The 14,806-nt window shown below is 41.0% G+C and overlaps 1 protein-coding gene across 8 annotated transcripts in view; it reads right to left on the bottom strand.

Moving 5' to 3' along the window:
* PIK3CG (phosphatidylinositol-4,5-bisphosphate 3-kinase catalytic subunit gamma) overlaps positions 1-14,411 on the bottom strand; it is a 35,868-nt gene extending 21,457 nt beyond the window's left edge. Inside the window, exons 1-8 of one of the 8 annotated variants that reach the window (XM_042248521.2) lie at positions 14,092-14,402; positions 13,927-13,962; positions 10,199-12,205; positions 6,533-6,598; positions 6,196-6,421; positions 4,716-4,819; positions 2,163-2,309; positions 539-629 (exon numbers count right to left, since the gene is read on the bottom strand). In XM_042248521.2, coding sequence (XP_042104455.1) covers positions 539-629; positions 2,163-2,309; positions 4,716-4,819; positions 6,196-6,421; positions 6,533-6,598; positions 10,199-12,193 — 2,629 coding nt within the window. In that variant the 5' untranslated portion in view covers positions 12,194-12,205; positions 13,927-13,962; positions 14,092-14,402. Of the gene's footprint in view, positions 1-538; positions 630-2,162; positions 2,310-4,715; positions 4,820-6,195; positions 6,422-6,532; positions 6,599-10,198; positions 12,206-13,926; positions 13,963-14,091 lie in introns of all 8 variants that reach the window. The other 7 variants (XM_042248519.2, XM_042248520.2, XM_042248522.2 and 4 more) reach the window with 7 other exon arrangements.
* Positions 14,412-14,806: the final 395 nt, after the last annotated feature.

Raw genomic sequence — 14,806 nt, 5'->3', positions numbered from 1 at the left:
TTGAAATTAAAATGCGAAATGTCTACAAAAGCACCTAAGAGGAGAGTACCTAATAGCTTTGATAATGTGAAGTCAGGCTCGTAAAAGAAGCGGCAGATCTTTCCATCTACTTTGGAATGTTTTTTGTGAGAGAGAAGTTTACTGTGCAATGAAAAGAGTGAAAGTTTAGAGGAGGGAACAAGTTCTTGTTAAAATCATTTTCATATATAGTCACAAGGAATTAAATCATGCATTCATGTATTTTCAACATGTCCATACTAAACTGAGAGTCACATTCATTAGCCTTGGAACATCTTCCTTTTACATGGATTATGATTGTAAATTTTCATTTATTCAAGGCCTACACTGAACGGATGATGGTCTTTAAAAATTCTGGGGGGACCATGTGGTATGCAGAATCTTAGTTTCCCAACCAGAGATTGAACTCATGCCCCTTAAAATGGGAGTCTTAACCACTGGACCACCAGGGATGTCCCATGGGATGATGGCCTTTTAAATGAGCTGAGCAGTATATTCATCTCCCAAGGTCCCCACATACCTATTTTGTCACCAGTAGAAATGCAACCATACGGCAGGAGGCACAGGTCCAAAGATTCAGTCTCCCAAATGGATTCCATGATTCGCAGAATCTGGGCATCAAAACACAAAACCGTTTCTCTTACAAATGTCTATTTCTCTTCTCCATTAGAAATGGCACCAATCTTTTCTGGCAACACAGACTATTGACGTGAATGTGAAATATATAAGTAACGAATGTACTTTTATTTGTCAACCTGGTACTAGTTTCCCTTCCTTGGGAGCCTCAGTTTTTGGCTCCAGAGTGGTACTTGGGAAAAGAGGAATGCTGGATTTCTTTGGGGGTAGGTTTCAGCCATGATTCATCTATTGTTCCTAGTTATGTATATTTTGCCATAATGAATATAAGTTCCAGTCTAACATCTTTACACATTTTTATCCATAAGGCACTCTTGGGCTCCAATCAGGGCCACAGTGACGATGACAATAAAGATACCTGACATTCACTGAGGCTGTTTTATGTTGATCCTTTGCATTAACCCTCCAGTGTGGGTGTGATTATTATTCCCAGTCTTTTTCAGATTATTTTCCATTATAGGTTATTACAAGATTACCGAGTAGAGTTCCCTGTGCTATACAGCAGGTCTTGTTTATCTAGTTTATATGTAACAGTGTGTATCTGTTAATTCCAAGCTCCTACCTTATCCCCCTTACCCTTTCCCCTTTGGTAACCATAGTTTTGCTTTCTATGTCTGTGAGTCTATTTCTGTTTTGTAAATAAGTATTTGTACCATATTTTTGATACCATGGCTTTCCTATTTTAAATAAATTACATGACATATTAGAAATTATGTTACTTCTACAGTATTGAACAGCTAGGGTACAGCATATATTACTTTACAAATCTGCAAAGCTAAAATGTATGTTCAAAAATATGAAAGTGATCAACACTGATACCTTTGTCATCCACCTTCTGTTCTAAAAATCTGTTCAATCTTATTATGTAAACTGCATGAATTCTCCAGTCATCTCCCTATTCATCTTCTCCCTCCATCCTATCAGATCATTCACTTGAATCTGTGTATGTGGATATATACCAAAGGTGACGTATATAAGGAGAACATCTGTGAGTGTATGTTGCTCGTTGTTCAGTCACTAAGTCGTGTCCAACTCTTTGGAACCCCATGGACTGCAGCTAGTCTTTCTATTCTTTACCATCTCCTGGAGTTTGCTCAAATTCATGTCCATTGAGCATGTAATGAATGAATGTGAATGAATCAATGAATGTCAAAGAATGTGAATAAAGTGGATGCTTGGGGGTCAATGTATTTCCATTCCACGTTACCACACTAGGAATGGGGTATATAGAAAAGAAGTTAGGTGAGGGATGTGTTTCAGATTATTTGGGAATGCTGGATATGCATCTCTTCAGGAGTGGATAGAACCATGAGGCTGACTAGATTCATATCTAATGGTCTGTGGCCATACTCCCCCAGTGAAAACTCTATTATGTTATCTTTAATCACTCTTCATTATACAAAATAGGAGACTGGAACAGGGTCAGTAGAAGGTATTTTTTTTTTTTACAACTAGTACAGATTTCTTTTTTTGAACAACTGAAAAAAAAATCCGTAACAGCAATATACCTGTAAAATAAGCATGTCTTGGCGTAGATCATCGCCGTGTTTAAAGATAATTCCAATTGTTTCATTTGATAGAGCTGTAGGGTCAGCACATTTAAACTCAAGCCACAGGGGTTTTTTCTTAGAGGCCATCACTTTACATTTTTCAATCTGTAAGAAAACAGCCACATGTTTCCTACGCACAACTGAAAACACGTTGTGGAGACATACATCTTCTTGCAAAGCATCACTATAAACACCTAGGAAAAAGTTTTCAGCTGGAGAAGGATTTTAGTGATTTGGGTAAAAATGCACATGGCATTTTCACCAAATCCAAAAATGCTAGTGAAAGCAATTCACAATGCTTAAACCAGTGGTTCTCAAAGTGTGTTCCCAGGAAACCCAAGCATCTGTGGAGGGCCTAAGAGGCGTGGCGTACCCTATCTTCTGATATTCCACTCTCATAGGACTCTTGCACTTTTATGTTCCCTCTAACACAGGGCAATTTTGCTGTAATTTTTTAAAATATATTTGGCCTCATTCTAAGAATTAATTTGAAAAAAGGAGTTCTGTTGCTACCATAGTGTCTAAGCATGGTTGTTGCAAAATTAGATGCAATCTAATTCTAGGCCAAATCTAACAAGATGAAATTTAACAGCAATAAATGAAACTCTTGCACTCAGATATTACACAATGCCTTTCCCCTCCAAAAAACCCTACATAACATCGAAATGAATTCAAGGTGGGAGAAAGGTGATTTAGCAGCCACTCTTTCCAAACAGAAAATCTTAGGAGTTTTAGCCAACAGTGAATTCATTATGGATCAAAAATGTGATCTTAAAAAGAAGCAAATGATGTGAAGCTGTATTACCACATCATCATCCCTACCAAGTTCTAGGGCTTCCGCAGTGGCTCAGCAGTAAAGAATCCACCTGCAGTGCAGCAGATGCAGATTTGACCCCTGGGTGGGGAAGATCCCTTGGAGGAGGGCACGGCAACCCATTCCCCTATTCTTGCCAGGAAAAGCCCATGGACAGAGGAGCCTGGCAAAGAGTCAGATAGGACTGAAGAGACTGAGCATGCACCAATTTCTAACTTCAAAAGGACAGTAGGTAGTGTGTGCTTTTGCTAAAGAGCCAGCTTACTGCTAATTGTATATAAAACTAAACATGGATTAAAGACTTAAATATGAGAATTAAAACTTTAGGAAAAAAAATTTGTCACATTGAATTAGGAGGTGTTTCTCCACTTTGGCACTACTAACATTTTGGACTGGATAATTTTTTGTTTGTGGGGGGTAGGGGGAGGCTGTCCTGTGTATTGTAGGGTATTTAGCAGCATCTCTGGTCTCTGCCCAGGGGATGCTGGTAGCATTGCCCCAGTTGGAACAATCAAAAATGTCTCCAGACATTACCAAACATCCCTTGGTGGCGGAGGTGGGGGTTCCACCTGGTTGAAAATCACTGGATGAAGCAAATATTTCTTAGGACACAAAATGTGTGAACCATAAAAGAAAAAATGATAAATTGAACTTAATCAGAATTAAAATCTTCTGCTCTTTGAAACACATTAAAATGAAAAAGTAATCCATAGACTGGGAGAAAATATTTGTAAACTATATACCTGATAAAGGATTTATATCCAGAATATATAAGTAACTCATAAATAAGAATAAAATGGTAGCCCAAATTAAAAATGATTGGAAGATATGAAAAGAAGCTTCTAAAAAAATAAATAAACACATGATAAGATGCTCAACATCATTAGGGAATGATGTAACTAAATGATACTAAAAATAACAGTGAAGTACTACTTCATACTCATTTGAGTGGCTAAAATTAAAAAGATTGATTATAACAAAAAGTACATATTGTATGATTCCACTTTGTGACATTCTAGAAGGGGCAAAATTTCATGATGGAAAACAGATCTGTTATCCAGGATGGAGTACAGAAGGAGACTAATCACAGAGGGATACGAAAGAATTTTTTCTACAAATTTCTATGAAAATATTCTCTGTCTTGATTTTGTGATGGTTCAGTTCAGTTCAGTCGCTCAGTCATGTCTGACTCTTTGCGACCCCATGGACTGCAGCATTCCAGGCTTCACTGTCCTTCACCAATATCCAGAGCTTGTTCAAACTCATGTCCATGGTGAGTCAGTGATGCCATCCAACCATCTCGTCCTCTGTCATCCCCTTCTCCTCCTGTCTTCAACCTTTCCCAGCATGAGGGTCTTTTCTAACAAGTCAGCCCTTCACAGCAGGTGGCCAAAATAATTGGAAGTGGTGGTGATAGTTATGTGGTTGTGTACATTTGGCAAAGCTCACTGAATTGTAAGCTTGCAATGGATACATTTTATTGTATACAAATGGTTCCTCAAGAAAGCTGACTTAAAATGGATGGGAGATTGCCCAGTGCTGAGGTTTTTAGTATCTAGCAGTTGAGGAACGGCTTGACAGAAGCCCATCCAGGGACTTTCCAGCTTCCCTGTCTCTCTGTAAATGTCAGCTTTCATCCACTAAGGCCTGGTGAAGCAGGCAGAGACATTGTTAAGACATATCAAGATGATACCTACCACCAGTGCGCCTGCCTTCAGTCCAGGGTCATATGGAACTCTAAAGCTTTGGGGGAGATTCAAATTCTGCAGGATTTCAAGCTTTTGCTTTAGTTGGAAAATAACTGTAATTGTCAAAAGTACACAAGAGTTATATGAGTTCAAGAAATTACCAATATCGCCTATAACATTTCCTGAAGTCACACATATTCACAACATTCTATACATTTGGTAAGGTGAAGAATAGGAGAAAAGGGAGAAGGTTTCTGTCCTTGAGGAACTAACCTTTCAGGGTGACAGGCTTACTGAGAGCAATAAACTCTGCACGCACATTAAAACAGGGGACAGAAGTATCTGAACATATATGGCATACCCAGACAGGCACAGAAGGACGCTTTATGAATAATGCTAGGGAATTACTGTAGCTTTCTTTCCAATATGTGAAACTTTAAACTGCCATCTGATTTAGGACGCATATCTGAAGACCATATTAAATGGAATTTGGTTAGGGTTTGGTAAATTCTTTACAAAAGAGGAAGTTAGGTTGTATGGAAAAAATATGACAGCCTCAAAATTCTAAAGGCAAATATATAAATGGAAAATTACTGCCTGGGTAACAGACTGGCGGTTAGTACAAATTTTCCCCTTTCTTTCTTACAACGACAAAAAAGTTAAGATTATTATCACCATTATTTTTAGGAGAGAGCATTATTGGTATATCGGAAAAGAATCAAAGGGAAAAATGGAAAATCGAAATATTCAAAAGCTTAAAATTGGTTAAGTATGTTAGTGAGGGTCCATTGTGAGCTATAATGCTGAATCTAGGTATACAAGCATGATAAGAGATAATTCCTAGCTCACGGCTCATACAGCTCAATAGACCAGAAAAATGTGTTAATAGCTTTAATTTAATGTAGTATTAACTAAAACCAATGGGAAAATAGATAAAGAGTGATTCATTTAGAATTTCTTAGAGATAAGACAACACTGGAACATAAAGGAGGTGATATATATATTTTATAAGAAGCACATATATAAATATACATCTTGCAACATATGATGTATGCATATACATATATATTTAAAAATTGAAAAAATTCTCAATAATTCATTACTTTGGAAGAGTGAAGATTTGAAAATTATCTGCATGTTTTGAAAGGGTAAATATTTGGGAATAACTAATCTTTGTGAGTGTGTGTGTGCACAGTTGCTCTTTAAAAATGCATCTTACATCTGCTTAATGCAGTTTTAACTTCAAAGAGTTTAGCATCTATTATAATACATTCATCATTAGAATATAAGTGTAGTTTCAAAACTTATTAACTTGTAAAGGGAGAACTTGAAATTTGCTTACTGAAGAAAGACAGAAAATTTAAAAATGTATTCTTGGCTACCCTGAGGAAGGTGTGACTTGCCCTCCAGAAGGAAGAAGGATCCCAGGGATGGTATTTGGAGACAAAGGCATTTGCAAAGAGCACCAAGAAAATCAAGCCACCCATACCTTGGGAGCTGACGTCATACTTTTCGGCAGAGAGTGATTTAATATCAATGGTGACTTTTTGTAACATGTCGATTACTTGGACTTGTTGAGTGAAGTCCCGTAGCATGGCCGTGCCACAGCCCCTCAGGTAGGCCTCCAGAATCACTGCAAACCTCTGCTGATAGTGTCTCGACTGGGCAATCTCACTTCTCAAGAACCAAAACAAGAAGTGACCAATTCTTTTGTTCTGAGGGTGGAAACAAGAAGGTTAAAATTATTATGACTAATGCTCCAGATTATCAGTCAATTCTTGATAACTGTTTAAAGGTCATGCTCTTATCAAAATGGAAGTACTTACTCTTAAACCACGCTTCAGCAGAAATCTGGCAAGGGCACTGTCATGGTATGGTTCAAATTTCACAGCCTAAGGAAAGAACACATTGGCATTTGTAGGACTGTGTTCTCCATTGGTTAATCAGGAAACAGGAAATGGAGAAAAATTGGTCTCTGCCTTAGTGGGTTTGTGTGGATCGGAGGATGAAAATCTGACCAGTCATTTAAGTTCAACTCTTTCTCTTCAAGGACACTTTGGGCCAGAGTGAACCACTTGCTTAAGGACCAAGATTAGAAGCCAGAACTCCTGACTCACAATAATGTGCTTTTGATAACTTTAAAAATGAAGAGGTGAGGGCTTTTGTTCCCATGAAGGGCTTACCTGATTTTTATTGGCAGGATAGAAGAGAAAGATGGAGACAAATCTATAAAAGTGGAAGAAAAGAAAGGTTGTTGGGAAGAAAATAGGCAGTGGGGATATTGTACACTTGGGGAGAAAAATATCTGTTAGATATAAAGATCCTGAAAATTGTGTAGCTCCCTTTCTGTTCAAGATAGGTGCTTGGCATCTCACTAGCAAGTCAGTGAACTGCCTTCCAGGTTCTTACTGCAACAGACTAATCATCACTCCCTTCTACGATTCAGAGTATATAGGGTTTTTTGCCTGAAAATCTCTTATTTTATCTGCTTCCCCAGGTTTAGCAGTGTTTAGTAGTTTTTGCATCACTTGGCTAATATGGAGATTTTCACATAGGTGGCAGCCCTATGGCTGAAAAACGAAAAGAACGAAAGTTAAAAAAAAAAATAGGGCCCAGGTTGGTGGCTGCCCCAAACTCTGCCCCCCCCCCCCCACTCAACTGCTTCCCCAGGGTAGCCTGGGCAATTAAAAAATAAAAATGTAGGGGCTTCCCTGATGGTCTAGTGGTTAAGACTCTGTGCTTCCAATTCAGAGGTCACGGGTTCATCCTTAGTGGGGGATCTAAGATCCCATATGCTACTTGGCCAAACAAACAAACAAAAAAACCCTGAAAAATTATTAAATTCTAGTGGGTGCATGGATATTTATTACATCATTTTCTGTACTTCTCTGCATGTATGCAGTAGATCATAATTTTAGATGCAGTAAGATGACTAAGATCCGTCTAGTCAAGGCTATGGTTTTTCCTGTGGTCATGTATGGATGTGGGAGTTGGACTGTGAAGAAGGCTGAGCACTGAAGACTTGATGCTTTTGAACTGTGGTGTTGGAGAAGACTCTTGAGAGTCCCTTGGACAGCAAGGAGATCCAACCAGTCCATTCTGAAGGAGATCAGCCCTGGGATTTCTTTTGGAAGGAATGATGCTAAAGCTGAAACTCCAGTACTCTGGCCACCTCATGTGAAGAGTTGACTCATTGGAAAAGACTTTGATGCTGGGAGGGATTGGGGGCAGGAGGAGAAGAGGACAACAGAGGATGAGATGGCTGGATGGCATCACTGACTTGATGGATGAGTCTGAGTGAACTCCAGGAGTTGGTGATGGACAGGGAGGCCTGGTGTGCTGCGATTCATGGGGTCACAAAGAATCCGACACGAGTGAGCGACTGAACTGAACTAAACTGAAGACTAACAAATACTGTTTGATTATTAGAGGTGCATATATAAAGTTACAGGATAGATGGGATTTATAAGCATAAAGAGAAGTTTAAAATTAAATATCTCAGGAGTATTTCCCTTATAAATAGACATGGTCTATCCTTTTCCCTAAGAAAGAGGAGAAATTTCCATTCACTTTATGGGAACTTTTGGGTATGATTTCTAATCCTTACTTTGGTTTTCCAGTTTGGAAATGATCAATACTGACTTGATAATATTTCAATTATCCCCATGCTTTCAAAGATGATGTATGCTCAAACTGGTGCTGCTGTAACTGTGGTTAAGATCTTAATTCTGAGAATGTAGTTATTTAGCCACCAGTAGTCACTTCAGAAATGTTACTAAGTTTTAACCCAAATGTGAGTCTTTTTGACCTTCTTCATGTTTCACTTCTGTAAAGATGATGCAGGTCTCAACTAGGAGACCATTTTAATCAGCAATGAATGAGTCATTTGGCCATATCTTCAAATGACTACTCTTCTTCAAATTTAGGACCACAAACTCAATGTTAATATCACTGACCTCTTTTATTTACATGTTTCTAAGAAGAATACTATTCATTTTCCAAGCCTGCAAAGTTCACTTGTGAAAATGACAATGTAAAATAATTCATGATGGCCTTGGGATTTGAAACAGATCCTTTGCAAATTTGCCTCATGTTCTTTTTGTTATGGAGAGCTAGAAAACTGAGGAGACTTTGATTTTTATTAAATTTTCATTAGTGTTTACCCTAGTCTCTGAACTCATGGGCAGAGAAAAACTTTGGTTATATTTGATTAGATAAAGATAAAGGCCAACTATGTTTCAACTCTCTGAGTAATGGGAAGGTGAAGATTCAAAGTTTAGACTATCCAAAATTTGCATCAGAAAACTCCAGAAACTGCCTATAAATATAGATAATGATTAGACAGTTTGGTGTCCAACAGTTAGCCCGAAAAACATCACCTACTCAGAATTGTCCTTGGCTTCTTCAATGTAAATTAAGTGTTCTCAGGACCCCTGACGATTTTCTCATAACGTTCTATAGCTTTTCCTCAAAGCGTTTGTCACAGTATGTTATTCAGTATCTGTCTGTATGTGTACTCATTTGATGTCTTTCTCCATGAACTACAGGCTACACTCGGGCAGAGCCCAGCCGTGTTTTGATCACTTCTCTATATCCAGTACCCAGAAAAGGGGAAACACTCAGTCTGAGTTGTTGAAGTAATGAATGAGCACATCTGTTCTGTAAAACAGAATTCTCTTCCAATTCCTGTCTTCCCTCCTCCTCGTCAAGCAGCACAATACACTATGAGAATGACTATAGTGAGCAAGAGAACCAGTCCTCCTTTATCTAACTTCCTAAGGAAACCTTTAACAAATGATTTAGTCTCTCTGGACACAGGGAAAGGCCTATGAAGAAGAGTGGAAACAGAGTACCAGACCTGTCTAAAGAGAGGGGCTTTCAAGGTCCCATCCAGAATTGAGATGTTACTCTATGAATTGTGGCAAACATGAGCAGAGAGTGTGACATTTTCCCTCTAGGACATGCTATCGTGCATACATGCAGACACTGGGAGGCAATAAAAGGAGCAGACCTGTCGTCGGACCTCTGGGTTTGAATTTGTCTTTCAAAATATGTGGCCTTGGGCACGTTACTTAAACTCTCAGTGCCTCAGTTTCCTTATATATAAAATGCAAATATTAACTGGACTGCTATCAACATTGTTGGGAGAGTTAAACATGATAATACATGAAAAATACATAGATCACTTGGAGCCTTGGCGTAAGGGAGCATTCAGTAAGTCAAGTCTATCATTAACAGAGTAAACTCTCATTCCCACTGGGCCAGTTCTCCTAAAAAAGTGGAATTATTCATGTCATCAAAATGCTGGTCAGAAAGCCCTCAAAGACAGAAAAAAAGTAAAAGGGAACGTTTACTACTCTTTGAGTAGTAAAAAAGTAGATCTCCTTTGACTGATCATTGACTCTCTTTGGACAATGTGCACTGGAAGATGGCTTAATCTGGTGCCTGTCTGCACAGGCAGATAAATTCCTTGAGATGAGTGCCTCCCCTACCTGGACCAGTTGGAGCAGGTAATGCAGAACGTCATCGTCTTCCAAGCTCTCCAGTTTCTGAACTGCAATGGCTCTTACGTTTTCATCCGAAAAGTTGCAGTCCAGGAGTTGCATCGTTAATCCAACATCCAAAGCACTTTGATCCCAGACCTCCCTTCTGGCTAACAATTGATATGTTTTGGCCACAATTTCTTGCTGTCCCCATTTCACTGAGCTAAAGAGCTTAGGGTATGCTTTGGGATCCTTAAGGCTTTCATATCTGAAATGCCAAAGCAATTCTTTGTCTTCCGCAGTGAGAGGGTTAAGTGGATCAGTAGCTATGATTGCCTCCAGTTGCTTCCGAAGTTGGTTGGGCATTTCTGCTCGTACACGGTCCCCTTCCGGGTCAGGGGTGGGCTGATGCTTAGGCAAGGCTATGGGGTGACAGTAGTTGTCCAGGAGAATGGAGATGGACATTGAGTTTTCCTTGTCGGGGTTGGTGGCAGATGTGAGCTTGTCTGCATTGAAGCTCCCTTGGTCTTCCCCCTTCCCAGATAACTGCCACATGTGGAGCACATACTCGCCATGGCGCAGGAGGAATCGGTGGTCGATGAGCAGCAAGTTCACGTAGTAGAGAAGCTGAGCTTTGCCTCTGGACTCGGGACTGGGAGTCTCTGCAGAGGCCTTACCAGACAGAGCTGGCGCTTTGCCACAGTAGATCTGGAGGTTGAGCAGAGCCCCTTTGGGTAAGTCTTTGATCTTGATACTGAACTCAAGCCACACATTCCAGAGCACCTCCTCCGTGAAGGGTTTGGGGCTGGTTCTTCTTTGGCAAAGGACTTGCTGCCCATACTGGATGTTTGCCTCCACAAAAACCGTGAGATCTGCATTCCGGGGCAGGACGGGGATATCGATGCCCCTGATCTTGACCCTGAACTTGCGGTCACAGTCCCACAGGGACACAGTGAACACGCTCTCATGGTCCTTCCCGTGGATGGTTAGCTGCTCATGGTAGCCAGTGACTCCGGTGCAGTCATCCACCAGCGGCCACTCTTCCTTCCTCACCTCGTCCAGGGCTGGGTCTGGCGGAGTGTCAAGCACCAGGTGAATCTCTTCACCATTCTTAAGGCACTGCCGCACCCACTGAAAGTTTTTGATGGGCGTCTCGCCCACCAGGTACTCATCGCGGCCGCAGACACGCAGCACGAAGTCCTGTTCGTTCTGACTCTCGGGGATATCCATCAGGGACTTCTTCTTGGCCATTTTGGTAAAGAAGCTCTGGAGGATGGTGCCCGGGGTATCATCAGCCGAGACCTTGATGGTCTGGCTGGTGGTACTGCGGTGAATGATGATGAAGATGCAGTTGTTGGTGATCTTCTTCAGCAGGTACTCCGGGAGAGGCTTAGACGTCACCCAGGGGTGCATGGCGTAGAGCTTGGGGTCGCGGCCAGCCACCTCGGCCATACGTGGGGTGACCAGGCGGCGGCGTGTGAACTCCAGCTCGTCGTCGTGCACGTTGCTGACATCTGTGACATCGTAGCCGATGAGGGCAGTGAGCTGGCGCTGGAAGGCCAGCGTCTCCTCTGAGGGCGAGTGCCGCTGAACCAGGTGGATCTGCCCGGGGCTCCGATGAAGCACCTTCCAGTAGTGCAGGCAGTCCAGGGTCTGCACCACCTGGTACTTGTCATAGATCTCATACCACTGCCCTTTCTTCTGGTAGAGCAGGAGGAAGTGGTCGGGGCCCAGCCGGTGGTAGAAGTCGGCGGCCACACTGGTCTCCAGCACGCGCAGCCACACTTGGGCCTTCATCTGCTCCACGTTGCCGTGGCCAGCCACATGCAGCAGCGCCGTTTCGGGGGTCTTGGTGTTGCGTTGGCTGGTGGGCAGCACGAACTCAATGGGGATGAGCTCCATGGAGGACAGGCTAGCCGCTGTGCTGCGGGGCTTCATCCTCCGGCGCCTGCGGCAGTTGTCCTCTCTCAGCACCACAGGCTGCTCATGGTTCTCCAGCTCCATGCCCTACGTGACCTGGGAGCAGAGAGAGGAACAGAGGGCTCTTCAGAGGGAAGGTGCTTGCCTTTTATGGTGGCCCGTGAGCTGGCAAGGAGAAGGTGTAGACAAATGACAGGGATGTGTGCAGGAGGACACAGGAGGTGCGGAATAGGGGCCGAGGAATCCTGGCCCCACCACTTAGAAACTGGGGGAGGAGCTGCTTAAATAATCTCTGAGCCTGTTTCCTATCCATCAAATGGTGTTAGCAATACTTCAGAGGGTAGGCAGGAGCATTAAATAAGGTAATAACTTGCTGAATGTGGGCCATGGGTAGATGGGGACTCATTGATTACTCTCTCTACTTCTGTTATGTTTGAAATTTTAATTTAAAAAAAGAGAGAGGTCAAGCACTGATCTAGCATGCTGTCGGATGAACTATAATGGCTCTAAGTGTTAATTGTTTTAAGCATATTGAAATGCGTGGATGAGTCAAATAATCCAGTTAGAACATCAAGGCCTAGTTTACAAGGTGCCATGTAAGATGCTGAAACAACTCCCTTTGAAAACAGGCCTTTGGCTTATTTCCTCTTTGTTCAGTCTCACATGTCTCCTGGGGGACTCAGACACCTTATCCAAGTTACCTCATGATCCCTTTTCAAGCTTTCTGGATCAGGTATCTGTGCCCTCGTCAACTTCCTGCCTATTTTTTTTTTTTCTCTTCATTTTTTTCTTTCTAGTGAGGAGAGGTAGTCATTTCACTGATAAAACTCAAAAAGATCAGAGTTGGTGAAGCTCCTCTGAAGCACATTTGCAGACATTTATAACTGTGACTCAGGAAGCATGTAAGTTTCTCGGCTGTCATCGCCCCATTAGGGCGACCTCTCAGGGCAGTCCCCAGGGCTGTACTCTCCAAACAGGAACTTTCAGATAGTGTTACCTTTGTACCAGTTCATCTCATCTACCTCTGGAGAACCTGCAGGTTGGAAGGAAGGACCTGCTTTGGGACCCCTATTGACTATTTAACTTCTTTTTGCTCTAATAGTTTCATCTCTGTAACTAGAATTCACCAATATGTTCTCAATAATTTATCCACTATTTCCACAAATAGTTAATAAGGACCTACTTTCACAAAGCATTTAAGTATAAATGTTACTTATTGTAGTGTGAAACTCTTCAAATAATGATTGAAATGCTTAACATGTTAAAATTGAAATACAAATAAGGTATTTTGATTTTACTATTTAGTAGTTCTTATTCTAAATAAGAACCAATTAGTAAAACAAAAATTAATGTCTAAGAAAATATTATTCTAAAAGGACTAATGTTAGTGTAATATATAAGTAATTATTTATTTCCTTAAGAAACAGTGGAACATTTGATATATACCAAAAAGAGTTTGATTAAAAGGTAAGAAAGGCAATAGATCCAAACTTCTGTTCAAATCTTGTCTTAAATTTACTTTTAAAGTCAACAGTCCCTCTCTCAACATATTATGAAGTTACACTTACTAAATACATGAAACCGACTGTCCTAAAGAACTGTCTCTTGCAGCTTAAGCCCTTCACTATTTGGTCTTTTGCTACTTTACAGAATGACAAAGAAGAGAACTGTAAGCTGTGAATACTGGGTTAACTTGAAACAAAATAGGTCCAAATTTAGGCAACATGCAAATACACAGCAATTACTTCTCCCTTCATGACATCAAACAGACTTACAGATAAGAGATGCAGAAGAAAACTGGCTGACTAAATACTCACTGCTTTCCTTCATGGTTGAGGCTGTGAAGCTTTCGCCTTTTACGAGAGAGAGACGTTAAAAACACTGTTTAGCACACTAATCACGAATCATGCGTTTGTAAGAGCTTGAAGGCTGGCTGGCCCTCCCTCTTCCTCCCAAACAAAAACAAAAAAGGAGTGATGCACCTGCAAAGCTATTGCCGGAACCTTGTGGATATCCACACACACGGGTGGGACTAACAGGTTGGACTAGATCATGAAACAGTCAGTCAGTGGCAGCATGGTCAGAAGAACGACAGCAGTTCCAGATAAAAATATTCTGGCCGAGAAGGAAGTGTCACTATTCTGAGTCAGACCCAACAAAGGGCAAAAAATAGAAGGAAGCAATACCTGATAAAGCAGCAGAAGCGACGATGTTGAAGGATCATTTGTTTAATTTCTAAAAACAAAACAAATTCAAACGTACCCAGTGTGCTTCTAAACTCTTCCGCTTTTCTGGGTCTCCCTTCACATCCAGATGCAGAGGAAGTGTTGCAGTTACCAGGAAGGAAGTTTTAACCAAGTTGATTATACGTGTGATTGCTCATTTTAAAAGTGTAAGAAATGCATTTCCTGTTAAAGCACACACAGAAACTAAGCAGAAAAGTATATGTATTTTTTACTCTATGAACTGTTTTTTTCTTTAATTTCTAGAGTGCAAACCAAATATAAAATGACATAGATTCAAACCAAATATGCATTCATGAGACACGCACACGTGAACTATTTTTCTCGTTAGTTCTCAGTGGAGAGAAAGGCCTCCTAGCTACAGTGTTAGAGAGCCAGCTTGGTGGGAAGATTTTAAAGAGCCAAAGGAAACCCATTAGTCCTGCAAAGCCCATTCAATGAATTTTCCCTCATG

Source organism: Ovis aries, chromosome 4 (assembly GCF_016772045.2).
Source record: "Ovis aries strain OAR_USU_Benz2616 breed Rambouillet chromosome 4, ARS-UI_Ramb_v3.0, whole genome shotgun sequence".
Classification (NCBI taxonomy): domain Eukaryota; kingdom Metazoa; phylum Chordata; class Mammalia; order Artiodactyla; family Bovidae; genus Ovis; species Ovis aries.
This window is presented reverse-complemented; position numbering and strand designations above follow the sequence as displayed.